General features: G+C 51.8%; 1 protein-coding gene across 4 annotated transcripts in view; it reads right to left on the bottom strand.

Annotated features, from left to right (window-relative positions):
• esrrb (estrogen-related receptor beta) overlaps positions 1-21,209 on the bottom strand; it is a 53,655-nt gene that overhangs the window by 8,470 nt on the left and 23,976 nt on the right. For all 4 annotated transcript variants that reach the window (XM_030357162.1, XM_030357161.1, XM_030357160.1 and 1 more), the window contains 3 exons: positions 17,540-17,656; positions 9,874-9,984; positions 9,093-9,254 (listed from right to left, as the gene is read on the bottom strand). In XM_030357162.1, coding sequence (XP_030213022.1) covers positions 9,093-9,254; positions 9,874-9,984; positions 17,540-17,656 — 390 coding nt within the window. The remainder of the gene's footprint in view (positions 1-9,092; positions 9,255-9,873; positions 9,985-17,539; positions 17,657-21,209) is intronic.

Here is a 21,209-nt window from a genome sequence, read left to right on the forward strand (position 1 = left end):
ACATCTTCACTTCCAGCCCAGCGGCCGCGGCGCGGGGGGTTCGGCCAGACATGACACGCTATTGACCAACATCAGGCCAGGCCTGTCTGCGCCCGCTCAGAGCCTCTCCTTCCACTCCACTGCTGAGTGCTCGCCGACCCGTCTGTCCGTCTGTCCGTCTGTCTGTCTCCGAGACCGGGGGCGACGAGCGTGAGGGCACGGCCGGCGGACGGGTGATGATGATGATGATGATGATGATGATGGGGATGATGAGGATGATAACAAGCTGGACTTCTTCCTTTGTTTGGAGTCCTGACTCAAGCCCCGCCCCCATCAGACAAGCCCTGTCTAAAGAAGGTGTCTTTTGTTTTGGGCTTGGAGGAGTACATGTTAGGCCCATGCATTGTGCGGATTAATTGCACAATAAACCGTTAAGGAACATCGTTATGAGTGGGGCGCGCGAGGCTAACGCTGACCAATTAGATCCAGCGATTCTACTTTTTACAGTCCAACGCAAAAAACACTTTAGGGCCGCTGGAACACCACCGCACCCTACATCCTCTCTCACCCCTTCTTTTTTATCTGTCCCCCCCGAAGGAACCTCCCCCTAAGCATGAAGCAGGGGGGGGGGGGGGGGGCACCGACGCAGCCCCCAGACGTCTGCGTCGGAGAGCCCTCACACAGATCAATCAGAGCGGCCGTTTCATCTGCCACGGCCCCAAAATGAAATGCCGCGCATTTCTGTTGAGCTCGGAGTTCATATTCTATTAATTTATTATTGTTTCCCTCTCCCCCAGGGCCATTAGCACGGGTAATAAAAAGAGATGTAATTACGAGGCATAGTACCCCACCCAGACCCACTACCCCCCAACCCCCCCCCTCCAGCTGCAGCCCAGTCGTAACTCACCCTCAATCAGACGATGGAGCAGACACAGAGAGAGAGAAAGAGAGAGAGAGAGAGAGAGAGAGAGAGAGAGAGAGAGAGAGAGAGAGAGAGAGAGAGAGAGAGAGAGAGAGAGTGAGAGAGAGAAAGGCTAGTAAGGTAAAAAAAAAACTGAGGGAGCGGGAGATATAGGCCAAAGAGGAGGAGGGGAGATAAGGGAGAGGAAAGGAAAAGAGGGGGAAAAAGGGAAAGAGTGGATGAGAGGGGAAGACAGAGAGAGAGAGAGAGAGAGAGAGAGAGAGAGAGAGAGAGAGAGAGAGAGAGAGAGAGAGAGAGAGAGAGAGAGAGAGAGAGAGAGAGAGAGAGAGGAGGAAGGGAGTCATTTTGGCTGGACAGGAGCAGATCTATCACAGCCCAGCTATCAGAAGGACAAGCTGGCCCTGAAGTCTTCTAGCCGCTGGCAATCTCACCCCAGCCAAGTCAAGTGCTCTCCCGGCTCTCGTTGGAGAGAAACCGGCCCTAACAGGACACCGTGGGTTTAGCTCATCATTTTTATTCCTCTTTTACTTCAGCCTGGGCTGAATGATCGCGTTGCCATGAGCTTATTTTTATATCAAGGGATCTCCTTTAGAGGCTAACCCTCTGAAGGAGGACGAGAATAAAAAGAGGCGTGCGTCTCTGATGTGTTTGGGCTGCCTCAGATCACACAGGGATTCTAGCAGGAATAAAACGTGTAGCTGATTCAGGAATGAGGCAAAAATACAGAGCAGATTGATAACTGTGTGTGTGTGCTTGTGTGTAATTATTGCTTCTGTGGACATGATCATGCATACACATTTGTCAGCGTGTGTGCGCGTATATGATCACATGTGTGTGTGTGTGTGTGTGTGTGTGTGTGTGTGTGTGTGTGTGTGTGTGTGTGTGTGTGTGTGTGTGTGTGTGTGTGTGTGTGTGTGTGTGTGTGTGTGTGTGTGTGTGCGTGCGTGCGTGCGTGCGTGCGTGCGTGTGTGTGTGTGAGAGTGTCTTGCCACTGCCCACTAGGATTCTTCCTGAGTCTACATGGCATTATTGGGATGATCCAATCAATAGCAGCCTGGTTATAAATTGCTTGGCTTGACATCAATTATTTGACCCTAACCCCGGGCCCACATACAAAGAGCGGCCGCTCACTTTGCTGTGAATACTGACTAGATGAAGAGGCTTGTTTGGTCAATACAAACTAGCTTCAGTGGATGTAAAACAGCGCCATGATTGACAATTAATCTTGTGTTTCTTTTCTTTTTTTCAGCAGCGCTGCTCACTTTCAGAGGGCTCCGGTTATCGTCCGTCTCTCAACACGATAACGCCCGCTAGCTTAGCACGCGGCTGCAGCGTTATGAGGCTGAATGGCGATAAATACAGTAATCCCCTTGTCTTAATCTGCACCCTCTGACCCCCTGACCCCCGGCGGCGGGGCACGGGGCCCCTCCTGCCCTCCCCCCTGGGTCCCGCCGCCCCCTGCTCTCAGGCCGTATATCTCCGCTCAGCCCCCGAGAGCAGGGCGAATCAGCCTTTAATCACGGCCATAATTACACATAATTTATCTTCTCCGCCACGCGGCTGCCGCAGCCTAATGAGGGCCAGAGCGCCGCTGATGATGTCTTAAAGGCACATTATCACCCTACCGACGACGGCCGCTGAAGAACAGCGCGCACTAATAACCATGCACATACCGGAGGACTCCAGGAGCACCAAATCAATGCAGATTGGAGGCTCTCACGACGCCCGGCTACATCACCACAACCCCATCGTTATGGTTCCCGGACACGTCAGGAAGAACCAGCCTCCCCCCTCGACCCCCTCCTCCCCCACCCACCCACCCACCCACCCAGCTCGCATCTCTGCAGACGTCCCCTGTGTGCTCGTCCCCGACACCCTAACCTCCACCTCCGCCCCCACCACCCGCCAACCGCAGACCGTCTCGATCTCCCGACCGCTTCCCCAACTTCCTCCTCCACCCCCAAGACCCCCCTGACCCCCACCTGGCTGGGCGCATGCAGGGGTGGGGGGGGGTGAGAGCCTCCACCTGATTGCTCAATCTATCTCTATCTGCCACCCTGGCTGGGCATACGTCAGAGGGTAAATTGAATGTACTAAGGGCTGTCTGTTGGTGTCTATATTTAATAAAGTGCACTGATGAGCTGCTGATTTATCGCCCGGCAGTATTCACACTCTATTACAGGGAGATTACGCAGCTTGAGTGGGATCAGGCCCGGCAACACACTAAGTAGATTTCACAATTTAATGGCAAAGAGAAAACAAGGGGAGCGAGGACCAGAGGGAGGGAGGGTGGTGGAGGTGGTGGTGGTGGTGGTGGTGGTGGTAGGGTGGGAGATGGAGGAGGGTGGGACGACAGGCGGGCTGGTGGTGGTGGTTACGGCGGTGGGGGGTTTGAGCTGACACAAACACGACAACATACAAGAGGCGAGATCTCTCGCTCTCTCTTTAGCATCGACGGCGGCACACTAGCGGCTAACACGCTAGGGCGCAGGGCTGTCTGTCACACAGTGCGCAGATGAATAGAAATCCAATAAAGCGGGAGATGATGAATTTTCCCCATAGGCCAGTAATGAACAGAACAATGCAAACAAGGCCAGCTCATTATACTGTATTCATCTGGTCTAAATCCAATGGAGGAGGAAGAGAAACAAATGCATAAACAACACGACACGTCGGTTATGACAAGGAAACGCTGTGTCTCTTCAGAGGTTTGTTAAAGTGAAAGTAATTGAATTGGAATTGAATGAAAACATCTGAATATATCAACGTATTATTTGTCAACAGTAGACCAGTTCTACGATTAGATTCCCTGCCAGTACAGTCATCTTTACGACGGCTCAGCAACTGGCGGCCATTTATACTCATTCTCTCAGAACGATATGACATTTCCCAGCTGAGAATCCCGTCCCGTTTAGGTGGTTGAAAACAAACGAGAGGAACAGAGAGAGAGAGAGAGAGAGAGAGAGAGAGAGAGAGAGAGAGAGAGAGAGAGAGAGAGAGAGAGAGAGAGAGAGAGAGAGAGAGAGAGAATGAGAGAGAGAGAACGAGAGAACGAAAGAACGAGAGAGAGAGAGAACGAGAGAAAGAGAGATATGCAGTAGCAGGTGACAAACACTGCACAAACACGCGTGGTCATAGGACAAGTGGCATGCCCTGCCGAATTCACAAACATGCCATTCCCACACTCACACTTGAAAGGGTGGTGGTGTGTGTGTGTGTGGGGCGGGAGGGGGTCACATGGGTTAAAGACCCTTACCATGTTACCCCCCTCCCCCTCCAACCCATAACAGTGCTGGACATTCAGAGGGATGACAGCAATGTGTGTATGTGTTTGTGTGTGCGTCGGTGTGTGTGTTTAGTATGTGTATGTGTTTGTGTGAGTATTTGTATGTGTGTATATGTATGTGTTTGTGTGAGTATGTGTATGTGTGTGTACACGTATATATGTTTGTGTATATGTATATACATTTATGTATGTGAGTATGCGTATGTGTGTATGTATATTTGTGTGTGTGTGTGTGTGTGTGTGTGTGTGTGTGTATATGTATGTATATATGTGTGTGTATATATGGAGAGGGTCCTGCATACTTGGTCCCCTGCTCTCTGAACCTCTCCCAGGACCCGGCGGGCCGGACGCCGGCACCGCTATGTGTGTCAAAGGTTGTTAGCACCTCAGGAACAACAAGCCATCTGTCAGCTAACATGTAGCACTGCCTTTAATGACACCACCCCCCTCCACCCTCCACCCTCCACCCCGCCGCCCCTGCCCATCCCTGGGCCTGGAGTCACCGCGTTAGCCCCAGGTTCATGGAGCTATATGGAGAGACACAGCCAGAGCCTCGCAGGGTACCAAAATATCCTCCCCAGTAAACGATCAATTAATTTAGGATGGAATTAGAATGAGGGTGAGGGGGGGTGGGAACACGAAGGGGGGGGGGGGGGGGGGGACACGAAGGGGGGGAACCCGGGACTCGACTGGTTCACACCAGACAGCCACTTTATTAGGTCGCGGGGGGACGGAACTGGTGCAACGGCCTAATGGGTACTATTGAATTGGATTGAATTTAAATTAATTTATTCTAATATAATATTATTGATATTAATTGTTTCTTCTATATCTGATCGTTTTTGCAAATGTAGTTCAAACAGAATAACACAAGGGAAGAAATAACTGTTGAAATATACAGAGTTATTGATTATAAATTGAGTGGGTGACTCAATTAAACCGAGACCAAACGGCTGGTTTAGGAAAGCATAGGATAAAGACTTTGCAAAATGGTTCAGTTTACTTCCAAATGAACGGTTAGTCTTCAGAATAATTCTGCTGAAGGCTGTGCATAAAAAAGAAATGTTTAATCTAAATGCAAACTGGGATTCTTTCTGCCCACTGCTTTTAGTCTCCCTTCTCCCAGTGGTGGTGGTGGTGGAGGTGGTGGTGTAGTAGTAGTGGTGGAGCAGGAAGCCGAGCCCCGGTATGAGGCCAGTGTGGTGGACTGCCCAGTGTGGTGCACTGCCCTGGGGTGCTGTGGGTGCGTGGAGGGCAGCGTGTGGAGCCCTGCTGAGCCACTGAAGCGTCTCTGATCAGGTTCAGCCATGTACGACTCAATTATGCAGCCCGCCCATAGCCAGGGGACAGCCACCGTCCTCATACCAGTGTCACCACAGGGACAGAGAGACAGAGGGAGATACAGGGAGAGATGGAGAGATGGAGGGAGAGGGAGAGAGAGAGAGAGAGAGAGAGAGAGAGAGAGAGAGAGAGAGAGAGAGAGAGAGAGAGAGAGAGAGAGAGAGAGAGAGAGAGAGAGAGAGAGAGAGAGAGAGAGAGAGAGAGAGAGAGAGACCAACCATAGCTAGGGGACAGCCAACATCCTAATATCAGCTCCACCACAGAGACAGCGAGATAGAGACACAGACAGATAGTGGGAGAGAGAGAAAGAGAGAGAGAGGGACAAAGAGAAAGAGAGACAGGGAAAAAGACAGAGACACAGACAGAGACAGAGAGAGAGACAGTGAGAGAGAAAGAGGGAGCGAGAACATCCTGATTGTACCATTACATGACGTTCCAGTCCTTTGTTTTTTGTGTGTGTCGTTGTGTCCCCCGGATGACGCAGATTGATGGTGATTAATCTATTTACAGCCCATCATCTCCAAGGTAGCTTGCCTGGCAGAACTGTCGATTGACCACGTAACATATTCCCTTTCAGTCGGATGCCTCCCATACTTAGGCACACTGCCATAGGCTTTCTCTTTTGGGTTAAATGATAATTATGAATGCCGTCTGGGTATAGCATGCCAGCTCCCACAATGCAAAGTACAAATCCCCATTAAGATTATGAATGTGCTTCACAATCAGTCTTATAACATTAATCTGATTACCGGTGTACTTAGAGCCGACACACACAAAACAAACAGTGCGATAGACAACAGAGATCTTAAGATCTCAGTTCTGGACTAGATCTTTATTTAAAAAGGCAGCTCACAGTGATTGTTTGGTCTTCACTCACTTCTAACTTAATTAGGTGTTTGTAATGAAACTTAAATAGCACAACAATTCCATTACGCATACTGTAAACATCAACTCTTAAAATAAACCCCTTATCCTGTGTGATGTCTACACGGCTTAGAATGTATCCGAGGGCTGCACTCAATGAAATATATATGGATAATGGCTCTTGGCTGCCTGTTTAGAATGACAGAATGAAGGCTGTCTACATTTAGACGTCTGTCTGCCTGCAAGGGAATATATCATAGTCCATGCTTGCTTGAGTGTGTGTGTGTGTGTGTTGTGTCTGTGTATGTTTTGTGTGTGTGTGCGTGCATGTTTTGTGTGTTTTGTTTGTGTGTGTTTTGTGTGTGTGCGTTTTGTGTGGTTTGTCTGTGTGTTTTGTGCGTGTGTGTGTATGTGTGTGTGTGCATGTCCAGGTTGTGCGTCTCGCTGGGTTTTGTTTTAGTAGGCGTTGATGACCCCCGATTATGGGGTCAATCGCAGACCAGGCCAGAGTAAGCTCCTTGGTGAAACTCTCTGAGTGCTGACGGAGCTCTAGCATGGGGGGGGGGGGTGGTGGTGGTGGAGGTGGTGGTGGTGGCGGTGGTGGTGGCGGTGGTGGTTTGGGTGGAGGGGGGGGGGGGGGGGGTTGGGATAGAAAGGGACAGTGGAACAGGATGGGACGGAAGAGTCCCAGTAATCTCCTTACCAGTACAGATCTGGGGCAGATTATTAAGACCTCCTTCTGAGTAACATTCGGCTGTAATACCCCCTGCAGGTACACCCTGCACCAGGTCAGCTTCCGGCCCCAAGCCGGGGTTTAGGAAAAATGGATTTGGATTTGGAGTCATTATCTGAATAAACAAATGTGGTGCCACATTCAGGTGACGCCCTTGCGTCTGTACGACTGTGTATGGCAGTACTTGCAAAACAGAGTGAATATACGCGTGTGTAGGTGTGTTTGTACATGTGCATGTATGCGTTTGCTCGGGTCAGTGAAAGTTGAATTAATTGGATGTATTTCCGTCCATTGTGCAGATATGTGACTATGCATATGCATAAGCGTCTTTGAATGGTGTGGCTATGTGGTTATGTGTACATACATTCATTTATGTGTGTGTGTGTGTGTGTGTGTGTGTGTGTGTGTGTGTGTCAGAATGTGTATGTGTGTTTGTGTTGATATATATGTACATGTAAGCGTGTATTTGTGTGTGTGTGTGTGTGTGTGTGTGTGTGTGTGTGTGTGTGTGTGTGTGTGTGTGTGTGTAGGTGCGTGTGCAGCACCGTGACAGGCCGGGCCCGGGACAGCTGGGTCCCTGTCCGGGTTATGCTGATGAGTAGCCAGGGAGGATGAGGAGCGGGCCGAGGGACACATTCATTTAGTGTGATGCCTCCCCGCTGCCACGGCAACGTGATGGAGTTATGGGTGGGGGTGGGTGGGGGTCTGTCCGACGCTCAGCCAGAATCTGCTTTGGTTGCAGAAACGGGACGTCTAAACAACGTGTTCTCTGTCAAAATCAGAGAGGGGACGGGACTCTGGAAGGAAGCAAAATCTGTGCTGACGCGGGCTCTTGTATCCTTAATTCAACAGCCTCTTAGAACCCAACACCTCGTCTATCAGAGGACTATGGGGCAGGGAAGAAACATGATTATGCCCATCAATAATTCAATGGGAGTGTGTGTCCGTGTGTGTGTAGATGGGTGGGGTAGGGGGGAGCGCCGGCACTGTGACAGTGGGTGTGTGTGTGTGTGTGTGTGTGTGTGTGTGTGTGTGTGTGTGTGTGTGTGTGTGTGTGTGTGTGTGTGTGTGTGTGTGTGTGTGTGTGTGTGTGTGTGTGTGTCAGAATGTGTATGTGTGTTTGTGTTGATGCATATGTATATGTGTGCATGGGTATATAAATGTGTGTGTATGGGTATATATATATAAATATACATATATATGTGTGTGTGTGGGGGGGGTATGTGTATGTATGTGTGCGTGTGTGTGTATGTGTGTGTCTGTGATGTCCTGTGTGATTGGGCGTGGCCGGGCCCGGGATGGATGTCCCCTGTGATCAGGACATGTACCTCGGCTCCACCAGGGGCGCGCGGCCCTCTTCCCATTCCACGCAGGGACTTCAGATGCACTTTATTGATTTGTTTCTAGCAAACCCAATGCCCCCCCTCGCCCTCCCCCTCCCCATCCTCCTCCACCCCCCAACCCCAACCTCATCCCCTGGACCCCCTCCTCAATCTGAGCCTCCGCCACACCCCCCTGGTCATGGCTCAGGCTGACATTAATTATCTGGATATATGTCTCATCGTGTGTGTGTGTGTGTGTGTGTGTGTGTGTGTGTGCGTGTGGTATAGTGGTATATATGTGTGTGTTTGTGTGTTTGTGTGTGTGTGTGTGTGTGTGTGTGTGTGTGTGTGTGTGTGTGTGTGTGTGTGTGTGTGTGTGTGTGTGTGTGTGTGTGTGTGTGTGTGTGTGTGTGTGTGTGGTATAGATAGAGGGAGAGAGAGAGAGAGAGAGAGAGAGAGAGAGAGAGAGAGAGAGAGAGAGAGACTGAGTGTGTGTGTGTCGGTCTGTCTGTGAAAAAAACTGCAAACACCAGAGACAAGACATAAAAAACCCAAATGAGGGACAGAAGGAGGTGAGGTCCCATCAGAGAGAGACAGGAAGGAGGAGCCTGCGGAGCCCCGGCCCCCCACCGGAGCGGTCCTCACCTGGGATGTGCTTGGCCCAGCCGATGATGACCACCAGCTCGCGGTCGGCCAGGTCACACAGCGTGGTCAGGGCCTTGATGTCGCTCTCGGGCATGGTGGGGTCCGGCATGGCATAGATCTTCTCTGGCTCCGCCACCAACAGGTGGGACACGATCTTGGTCACTGAGGGCGGGGGGGGAGGGGGGGGGCGATAAGGTCGGAGGGCCAGGTGTTAAAGGTTTGTATTCAAGCAATGGTGGACGATGATATGAAAAAGTTTGAGATGATTATATGAAGGGCCGTCGGGCTGCTTTTATTACTGAATGCGGTGCAAAATGTAAGTCATATTTGCGTAACAGATCTGCCAGAGAGCCTATGTCTGCTAACCTGTCTCTTCTAAAATTAAGAAAATGTAAAACACCGCTTCTCTCTCTCCCTCTCCCTCTCTCCCCCTCTCTCCCTCTCTCCCTCCCTCTCTCTCTCTCCCTCTCTCTCGCTCTCTCTAGGACCAGAACAATGGGCTGGCCTATATATTTCTTCAACTTGTCACCGGGACATGGGAGAGACTGAGACAGGGATGGGGGGGGGGGGGGGGGGGGGGGGTAATGGTGGTGGTTGGAGAGGAGGGAGGGGGTGGTGTTATGTCTGGCCTAGAATTCCCTTATAGCGTTACCTTTGGTGATGGAAGAGGAGGAGGAGGAGGAGGAGGAGGAGGAGGAGGAGGAAGGAGGAGGAGGGGGAGAGGTGGTGTGTGTGTGTGGGGGGATGGGCGACAGTGTGCTAGTGACGAAGCAGTACTCACAGGGTTTTTTGGTGGGCGGGGGGAGGGTCAGCCCCAGGTACGGGGCGTTCTCCGCATCCAGCCTCCTCTTGTACTTCTGTCTGCCCCCTCGTACACGGTCCAGACGCACACCTGGGACACACACACACAGGGAGGTTAGAGGAGACTCAGGCCAGGTTATACTGGGCGTATGTTACAGTAGAACATTAATGGAACAGATATGTACGATGAAAATACCAATGAGTTAGAAATGTATTTGATTATTGCACGTCATAGTGGACTAATTATGATATCAAAATATTTAGCCCAGTGGTTTTGTAACACACAGGGATTAGAATGATTTAGATCAGTGAATGGATGGATGTGTGAGAGGGTTTATGCAAGAGTGTGTGTGTGTGTGTGTCAGAGGGATGACTGGCCCCGCATATGTGGTCCATGCCTGGCTGGTCTACTGTGACACAGTGAGCCCGGAGCAGGTCTAAACATATGAATATTTAACGCAGGGTCAATGATCTCACAGACTGGCCCTCTAATTATTTAGCTTTTGGGCTGAGGCAGACTGCATGCTAATTAGCTGCCAGATAGCTTCCTCATTGCAAGGATGTTGTTTTGTTTGCCTATGCGTCTAGATGTGTGTGAATGTGTGAGTGTGTGTGTGCATGTGTCAGATCTATGTATGTATGTATGTATTTATGTGTGTGTGTGCGTGTGCGTGTGTGTGTGTGTGTAAGATCTGTGTGTTTGTGTGTGTGTGTGTATTTTGTCAGATCGTTGTGTGGGTGCATGTCTGTTTGTGTGTGTCTGTTCTGTTTGTGTGTATATGTGTGTGTGTGTGTGTGTGTGTGTGTGTGTGTGTGTGTGTGTGTGTGTGTGTGTGTGTGTGTGTGTGTGTGTGTGTGTGTGTGTGTGTCAGAATTGTGTGTGTGTTAGATCTGTGTGTGTATGTGTGTGTGCGTCTGTGTGTTGTCAGATCGATGTGTGTCAATGTGTGTGTTTCAGGTCTGTTTGTGTGTGTATGTGTGTGTGTGTGTGTGTGTGTGTGTGTGTGTGTGTGTGTGTGTGTGTGTGTGTGTGTGTGTGTGTGTGTGTTGATGTGTGTGTTTTTGTGTGTGTAAGTGTGTGTGTGTTTTTGTGTATCAGATATGGGTGTATATGTATGTGATTGTGTGTTTATACGCGAGTGTGTGTATCAGATCAGTGTGTGTATGGCCTGTTTTATGTGTGTCCGAGCCCAGGTTTAAGGACAGTGTGAACACCGTGTGTGACGCGTGTTTCCACGGCAGATGGAGCTGCAGGTACAGCCCCCATAAAGGACCCCTATTCCCCCCTCTCCCTTTCACAAGAGGCCCCAGCGAGGTCTTATCACCCCCAGCCACACCTAGGGGGTCCACGGCCTCTCCCTGATACTGTAAATGTCAAGCCGGTCTCATCATAACATAAGTTATTTATTATCTCATTATTTGATAAGAATGTTTCCATTTGTGGATGTCTTTTTCTATTCTATTAATTCTTTCGACATAGTTAAAATATTTCATCTGTGCCCGCTGCCATTTATTTGATACCGACCCGGGGAGGCGATATTTGGTTATTTAATGTAATTGTATGCAAACATGTGCATACCCTTGCGTATCCACCCTCCCCACCCGGGACTCGGGAGGCTCATGTCCTTGTGGCCGGGCAGCCAGAACACCCCCCCCCCCCAATATCTTCATCCTGGCGACAGGAGCCATCCCTTCAATTTGCTTCCCGTGCATAAAGTACCCCCCTACCCCCCACCCCCACCCCCACCCTCCCCTCCTAAGCAAATTCAGACTAAAGGGTGTAGTGGTGGTGGAGGAGGAGGAGGAGGAGGAGAAGCCCTCAATGAGACAGCGACGGAGGGGGGAGGGGGTTAATTTGTCAGCCAATGCGGCGTCCTCTGAGTGAACAAACAGCGGCGCGGTGTTAGTGGCGCAGGCTCAGAGCACTTCCTTGATGATTTCATCACTTTATAACAGGGCGGACGGTGTGAAACCCGGGCATTGTGCAGCCCCTGCAAATGAGCCCTAATACAATTTGCCCCCCCCCCCGACAGTGGGAGCGCGCTGGAAGAGGATGAGGTTGGACCCGGCCCATGCGCCGCAGATTAGGGGTCGCCGGGTCCACCACCGGCGTGGACCACCGTGTGGCGACGTGACGAACCCGCAGCCTCCGTCTCACTGAAGGGAGTTTGGATAGACGGATTTATGCATCTAACCCCCCCCCCCCCCCTTCCTAATGTTTGAGGGCTTATCCCGACCGGCCGAAACCCCCCCCCCCCCCCCCCCCCCCCCCGCTCCGTGCAAGGCGAGACGGCGGTAAACGGCGTTGAATAAAGAGATTTTCTTCTTCGTCTCCTGCTTGTATGAATTATTTGATTCCCTAGAAACACAAATCTGATTAGGATTGTCTTTCAATTTCCTGACACTGACAACCCACTAACCTAATTACACGCAATTCCCAACAGTGGCTCATCCTTCCCAGCATGCACTTGGGAATCATCTTGATGGCAACTGCTTCCCTCCCCCCCCCCCTCCTCCCCCCACCCCCAAAAATGTGATCTTAACGTATCATGTCACATCGAGAAGGTTTTCCGTGTTTCTCTCCCCCCTGCACATGTCTGCCTCTCGCAAGGCGGGGGGGGGGGGGGGGGTGTACCGGAGTGTCTTCCTCGGCCATCTTCCTCATGATCCCGGGTTTAAGTGCTTACGAAACTTTCCAGTTCAGCTGTGATGACGACGGCTACTGTAGGCATGGAAAATTCCATGCGGCATTAATTGCGATGTCACCCCCTTATGTTCTCCCCCAATGTTCCCACCGCGCGGCTCTTGAGGAGTTGAGGTGGGGGGGTGGGGGTGTGAAGGGGGGGGGAGGGGGTTAGTTCTCGGCCAGGTGGACCCTGGCTTTCCGGCTCTCACACACAGACACACACACACACACATACACAAACATACACACAGACAGACAGACAGACAGACAGACCCACACACACACCGACCCGCCCCGTCCTCCTCTGGGCTGGAGTCCTGTGGCGGCCTCCTCCCATCCCGGCGCGACGGTTCCAAGGTACATGGGTGCCTCTTTTAATTAGAACAGTCCCGGCCATAATTAACAGATGCTGACAGGAAATCCGAGCCTCTGCACAAAAACCTGTCTGGTTTCTCGCACGTGGGCCAAACGGGGTCAGACGCCGGGAGCACGAGGACGAGGAGGAGGAGGGAGGAGGATGAAGACCAGCCTCGGCGCTCCGTTTCATCCGCTCGTTCGTTCACTCCCTCATCCCGCGCCGTTCACCGCCACACGCTGGCGATGCGAGGCTTTTACGAGGGTTCACGTGTCGTCGGCCCCTCGGCGCCTTAAAGAGCCCCCCCCCCCCCCCCCTCCCCCCCCCTCCCGCGTCTCTCTCCGGGCCCCCTGCGCAGCACACAGTAGGTGTGTGTTATCGGCGTGTGAGGAGGTCCCGGGGGCCACCTTACCCAAAGACAACTCGTCGTTTTTACGGCCGGCGGCGTTATGTGGTTCAGGTCGGGCGGTGTGGGGTGAGCTCGGGTGTCTCCTCTTCAAAGCAGGGTGCAGGGTGGGGGGGGGGTTGTGAGGGGGCCCCTGCCAAGGCGCCTGGTATTTGTGCACGGATTAACACAGGCCGCGGGGCGGGGGCTGAGGCCAGCTGACCCAGGGCTCCTCTTTCTCTCCAAAAACAATAATAATCCCCCTCATAGCGCACTTCTACAAAAGGGCCTGTCTTCACTCACTTTGTGTGGTCGGGGGGGGGGGGGGGGGGGCCCGCAGCAAAGGGGCCCGCGTGTTGAGCCGCTCACCTGTTCCGGCTCTTTCTCCCCGGGGGAAAGTGTCAGCGTGTCTGGGATGGCTGGTCATGCCAAGGGGGGCTTAGGCGGACCCTATTTTAGCTGGGAAAATCAGAAGGCCACATGGCGAAGGCTCGGTGAACCCGGCCTTTCAAGGCCGCCGGACCCGCTAAACTGCCGTCAGCACTATTTCCGAGGGGGCCCGCTGCGTTGCCAGCTTGGCGTGCCCGTGAGCGCATCGCAGCGTTTTCAATCACGAGTGGCGATGAGTAGGCCGCGGCCGAAAGGCGGTCACACGCCTGCTGACGCCACCGACAAACACACACACACACACACACACACACACACACACACACACACACACACACACACACACACACACGACACACCACTGATCCCTGCGCAGCCGGAGCCCGGGTTTACGTGCTTCATTTACAGGTCAGCTACATCACTTACTGCTGCTGCTGCTGCTTCATGGCTAGCAGCACATGACACGCTGTGCGGTGTACATCCGAGGAGCTAGAAGCCCTACGGAGTCCAGAACGCGCGGGGCGTTTCAGTGCAGCGGAACACACTGTTTGGTATCCTCTCACTATCAGTGGTTATACGGGAGGGGGCTGTGTATAATCGCTGATAGTTAGCGGGTACGCTAACTAGCAGCGATTACACGGAAGGGGGGGGCTTTGTCAATTATTCTATAGCCATTAGCTCGTCCAAGTCTTGTTCTTGTCCGTGCATGCGTGCGCGCGTCCATGTGTATCCGAGCCGGAGAGAGACAAGACACCCCGGTGCAGAGAGCCACCCGGTCGCTCCGACGACGTCAATGTAATCTCTCCAATGTATCTGGCGCGCTCTCTCTCTTGCTCTAAGCCCTGATCCGTTTCCATTGATCAGAGGGAAAACCTGTTGGCCCCTGACATCTGATTCTTCTATTGATCACTTCCTTCCTTTATACAGTCACCAGAAAGCCCAGCGACTCAACCCTGCTGGTCTGGGCCAGATCTCCGTGTAAGCGGACCGCCGCTGTGTGATCTGTGGGAGATCATTCTCACACACACTTCCTAACACTTACACAGGCTTACCTCCACGCACACTCAAAACTCATGGCAGTGTTTAGTGGTGGTTTCTGCGTGCTGGATCAGTGGCTGTGGCGACTTTGCTATTGGCTACAATACCAAGAAAATCTAAAGCTCATTCTCTGCAGTTTTCAGTCCATGTTTGTCCGATATTCCCTTCCACAATGAGTTCTCTGATGAGCAGCGAAGCATTCAGACCAGGGGTCCAAAGAGTGTGTATAATTCGGGAGGAGGGGGGGTGGGCGGGTTGCACCTTATTGAAGCGGTTAAGTTATAATTAGGTGATTTTTCCGTTGAGATAGAATGTGACCTTTCTGGAGTAACGAAAGAAAGTGGCAGCCTCAGTCACATGCGCGCTGCTGGTGGCCAGCACCCCCCTCCCTCCCCCGCCCGCCCGCTCGGACGCAGACGCAGCCTGCGCTCCGAGCGGGCGGAGTTGAGCCCTCCAGCTTCACGGAGCTTACCGTGGGTACAAACCCACGTGGCTCTCTCTTTCCATCCCAACCCATGGCACTCGAAAGGCAACGGGCCTCCGTAGGAAGCCTGTGCAGAAACCAATGCGCCAACACCAGGGGAGATTTGCATCGCATTTCCTCCAGCGAGCGGACAGCGTTTTACACGGCGCGCATTGGGTGTTGGACTCATCAATTTGCAAAGGCGCTGATGGTATCCCCGCTCGGAAGGGGACGTCCATCGGTGAGGCATCATTGGCTGCGGAGTGGCCGGGGTGGCGACAGATACTATGCTAAACACAAGGCTCATTAGCATGCTGGGGATGTGCCGCATATACATTAGGAGCGTGAGCCCTAACTCTGCATATTCCAGCGCGCCGTTCCTTTTTATTTATTTTTCCGCGCTGACCATGACGCTGGTCATCCATCTACAGCCCTGACTGGATCTTTTTTTGGTCGCGAGTCTCTTATTCCCCCGGCATGATATATTGGCATACATTTTTCATCAGATAGTAATGCGATTACTCTGTCTTTCTGGCACTGTGTCTTTATCTGGCTGCCCGCAGTACCGGAGGATTCTGTTACTGTGCGGAGATCCATACGGCCTGTCTGTGGCTCCCACTAGGAGACATAAATATACCAATGTATAGATTTTACTCCACACATGAGGAAAACCGGGTGAAGTACAAATATAAACAGATTTGTTCCACATATTGTTTTTGTTTTTTTGTATAATGTCCCGACACCCATTAATAAGTGATAGTGTAATTGAACATCAGGTTAGTCACCATTTTGGTCGTCATCATCATTAACAATTCAAGTAGCTTCTTCAGTTGGGGCCGACCGTGACGTCTGATCATTCTACAGTAGCCGTGTGTGATAAGCCTAACAATATCACGGCACACACCCTGCTGTGAGCGATGGAGACACTCTGTAAAGCAGAACACCCACATGACCATCGGTCAAGGAAAGCAAAGTAATGAAAATATGTTTCTGCACCGGGGCGTCTGTGCTGCTCCCAGCGGAGTACCACCTCCTCCATCAGCGCGCACACACACACACACACACACACACACACACACACACACACACACACACACACACACACACACACACACACACACACACACACACACACACACACACACACACACACAGACCCCTCCCCTGCCACTCCCAAGGCAGCATATGTTTTTTTTATTCATTTATCTCGCTTTTTTTGGGTGAATCCCCAACAAGTGAGACAGAGGGGGAGACAAAGAGAGAGAGACAGAGAGATGGAGCGGTGGGGAGATTGAGAGAGAGTCAAAGAGAGGGAGAGGAAATAGAGACGGAGGGACAGAGGGAGAGGGAGCGACGAGGAGAATATCTCCTGATGCGATTGGGCCCACTAAGCAGGACCCCCCCCTCAGATAGAGCGTCCAGCCGGGGGCCCCTGGGGGCCCGGGAGGACAGGAGGAGGGAGGTGGGGAGAGGAGAGCGGGGGGGGATGGGTGAGGATGCAGAGGGTGGGGGAGGGGGTTGAGGGGAGGGGAGGAGGGGCAGAAATCCATCGGAAGCATGTTTAATTGTCACTGAATTCCCTGCTGGCGTGACTTTAAAAAACCATCCACACAGGAAGAGAGCTGAGATGTTCGGAAAACATTTAGTGGATCAATACGGCTGGAGAGAGCTGAGACTGCCGGGCGTGTGCCCAGGGACCCGGGGCCCTGGCCCTTCCAGTCGGAATACTGTTACTTTTCTATTACTCAGACGGCCGGATCGACCTATTCAGCATATTTCTGTCCCTAGCTCAACTGCACATTATTTACTGCTGTGTTTGTGTGGGGAGGGGGCTGCGAGGCCAGGGGGGAGGGGGGGCAGTGTGTGTGTGTGTGTGTGTGTGTGTGTGTGTGTGTGTGTGTGTGTGTGTGTGTGTGTGTGTGTGTGTTTGTGTGTTTGTGTGTGTGTGAGGTGCTTCATGTGGGGGAGGGGTTGATGGCCAGCCCTCTGCATGTAAACCCCTTCTCCCTCTCTCTCCCCCTTCACCTCCCCCCTCTCCCCCCTGCCCCCAGACGTGTGCCACTGATCGCCTCTTATTACCAGATCATTCAGGCGACGAGAGAACACGACAACCACGGAGGCCCCGGCCGTTGCCTCCGCCCAGGCCGCCTGTGCACCCTGTTGCTTTTACCTTGTGCCCCTGAGTTTGCACGCAGGTGTGTGTGGGTCCACGAGTGTCTTTGTGCGTGTGTGCACGTGGGTTGGTGCACGGGTGTGCGCGTGCGTGTGTGCATGTGTGCGTGGGTGGGTGTGTGCTTGTGTTTGCGTGTGTGTGCGGCTGCGATGGTCTTACCCTCCTTGAGCATCCCCACTTTGAGACACTTCATGAAGCGACAGGCCTGACACGACTTGCGTCTCCGCTTGGTGATCTCACACTCGTTGGTGGCCGGACAGCTGTACTCGATGTTGCCTGGAGGAAACACACGAGGAACAGAAACAGGAGGATGGTTAGCACTTCATACGCAACGCACAGGACCTACGGAGGAGCTCAGAAAAGCACAACAAATTGAACTGAAGCCGCGGTACACCGAGACGTTTCTTCTCCTTCCCCCTAAAAGGCGGGCGGCGAGGCCTCAGGCGGCCGCCGGCGTGTAATAAGCACCGGTTTGTACGCCGCGCCGCGTCCGGTGGTCCGTCATAAATCATCCTCGACCGCCCGCCGTGTTAATCATATCCTACGGAATCCATTTCAGCGGGCCGGAGCGAGATGTCCCGGAGCGACAGGCCAACTTCCAGTGTTTGCGATGAGGCAATCGGAGTGTGTTTCCGTGTGTTTCCATGTGTGTGTAGGTGTGTGTGATGGAGGTGGGTGCAGGAGCGCTAACCCCCCCCCCCCCCCCTCTTCACCGCCCCAACCAACCCTCGGTAGACGCCACCCTAACCCCATACTAAATTGGCCTCATTAATTCTTCATGTGTCGCCTTCAGCCCTGGGGCGGAGGCCGCGGCACCCCCTCCCACCTCCCCCATCCCCCCGTGTGCTCACCCCCTCCCCCCCCCCACCACCACCACCACCACCACCCCCTACCCCCCCCCCCACCCCCCCCCACCACCACCACCCACCCCCTCTCCCGCCACCGCCGCCTCAATAGCGGTCTGGAGGGCCGGACACACAGCCCCTTGCCACTTTACATAATACTCCGACAGACCCAAACCTGTTGTTACCGCGGTGGCCATTGTTGACTATTTACATAGTGTACAGGCAAAGAGGCCTGATGCATTATTCAGGCGCAGACGTCTGATTCCAGGACAGCACAATGAAGAGAAAACACAGAGTTCCTCCACTCCCTTCACAATAAAAGCGCCGGTTCTGCTCTCCTCAAGCATTAGTAGTAGAGAGGGGGAGGACATGCGCAGGCTTTTCTCCTTTCTGTGTCTGATTCCTGACGTTCTCTACTGTATTCAGGGTTTTTCAAAAGGAGGCTTTCATAATATAATAGCTGGGCCGGTCGAGGAATTGGACTCCAACCCCTTTATGAGTCAGGGCTCGAGTTTTTAAGCTTTTTGACCTTGGTGCGTTTCCAAAAACGTGTTCTTCTTCGTACAGTGGTATTTATTTGATCGCACAATTAGGAATCACATAAGCGGCAGGCAAACGTTCAACAGTCTAATTCAACCCCAACATTACAGAGACATAAAGGGCTTCTGTAACAACAGCTTCCTCCAGCACAAAAAAACCCTTACGCACAATGGAGCGGCGAACTGCCTGAAGCCAAGAAGCAGCACATCGCCAATCACAGCGGAGACAGAGCCAAAACCAGAGTGTGCTGACTGCTAAACTATCCTCCCATTCACAAGTATATTGGGATTCTATGCCAGCACTGTCATGCTGCTGCACCGCTCTGACCCTCCGACTACAGTATGTGTTCCTACCGAGAGACGGACACACACACACCCACACACACACACACACACACACACACACACACACACTATCACACAAAGACTGCTGCCTGAGGAATATTCTAGAGGCGTCCCAGCCCCACCAACCCCCTTTGACAACTTATGCAATTATGTTAACATTATTGGACAGATCAAGTAGGGGGAGTCCCAAGATGTTTTAAATAATTAGAAATTCCTCCTTTATATCTGGGTTAGAAATCATTATGCTAATTCCCTTCATCTCTGTGGGACCGGAGTAAATAAAGGTGTGAGCGAACGGGGCTGATGAGCTTTGCCACCGCTCTGTTTTCCTAGCAGAACAGACCATGATAATTCCCCTCCACGTTTCCTGGCTGTATGCCGATTGCAATCAGTACCCAGAATGCAACCTGAATCAGGTCTGCAGCATGGCAGCATCCACTGCACTCTCCTTATCGTATGCAGCGTTAACCACGTCTCCTCCAGTAAAGTACACCGCATTATTTAAAAAGTAAAGTCAGTCTTATAATAATTATAATAATAATAATAGTAATAATAAAGAAAACGATTACTTTTACAGTTACTGTGTGTCCCCAGAGTTTTGAACAGTCTGATTGTTTAGAAAGTCCAAGCGACTGTTGGCACATTAACATATTAGACCGACCCTAAAGAGTTGACTCCTTCATTTACTGTCCCACAGGAAAACCCCACTGTTTCCCTCTCAGTGTTTGCCTCCCTGCCTCACCCCCTGCTCCTGGTCGCCCCTACACCTGAACCCAAGGATAGGACAGAGGACAGCCCCCTCAACTGGGTACCGTTGGTCTGCCCCGGTTGTTTTAGAGCGCAACATGGAGAGCAGTCGGGATTAACTTCCTGTTTCATCACACACACACTCTCACACACACACACACACACACACACACACACACACACACACACACACACACACACACACACACACACACACACACACACACACACACACACACACACACACACACACACACACGTGATGACCCCATGCTGGCGGTGCAAGTGAGTTGGATCTATTATTTATACCAATGGATATCAATCTGTTGAGTATGTGACGGGTGACCTCTGACCCCCCGGGTCCTGCTCTCTCCGCTTCATCTGTCGGTTGAGAGGTTACGCTAACGTACGGTTACAAATACCATTATGGAGAGCGCGGGGAAGAATAAAAAAAAAAAGGATTTTGCCCTTTTTTCCCTTTTGATATGTATCTGTCTCAATTTATTTTATGGCTTTTCAGGACCTGTGCCAGGGCACAGAGGGGGGAAAGTCAGGTCTTGTAAGTAAATTACAGTAAAATGGCAGGTATTTCTCATCAGAATCTAAACTGACTTGTACAGGCTTACTGTCAAGGTTCATTACTTCAAATAAAAAACCGGGGCTACAGAGTTCAGTTGGTTTTCAGGCAATTTTGCACTTGGCTTCAAAATGGAAAGAAAAGAGGGTTCAATAAGAGATTTATGTTTTTGATTGGTGGGGCACGTGAGGGCCGGGATGGAGGTATGATTAGGGAGCAGGGAGAGCAGGTGTGCTGCTGGGATGGATGGTCATCTAGGTTGACATTAATTTGAGCCGGGGCCTTGACTAATGTAACTATCTGCGAGGAGGAGTTCGGAGGGCTTTTCGCGGGATGAAAGGGTGAGGAAGATGGATCTGCACTCGCTCCCCTGCTGAAAGGGGAGGTCTCTCTCCCTTTACGAGGCAGAACCAGCTGACGAAGTCAAGGGGACTCAACGGGAACGGAAAGCCGAGCCTTTATGTATGAAAAACCAAAATATTCGAGACAAATGTTTGTATTGTTTTTAAGATTTTTGAGATAAATGTCATTATTAACATGAGGCCATTGAGCAACATGATGGCTTGAATAAATAAACATATTGAACAGCTTTAAAAATTAATATATATTTTATAATGTAAAAAAAGAACAACAGCGATCAAGAATATGTAGGATCAAATATAAATCCAAAGAAAGCGTAAAATTGCTCTAAAAGGACACTGCGTATCGGCACGAGCGTCCAGAGAGCGGGCAGCACGCCGCTAGCTCGCTAAGTGCTCCGTCTCAGAGCGATGTAA

Source organism: Gadus morhua, chromosome 5 (genome assembly GCF_902167405.1).
Source record: "Gadus morhua chromosome 5, gadMor3.0, whole genome shotgun sequence".
NCBI lineage: Eukaryota > Metazoa > Chordata > Actinopteri > Gadiformes > Gadidae > Gadus > Gadus morhua.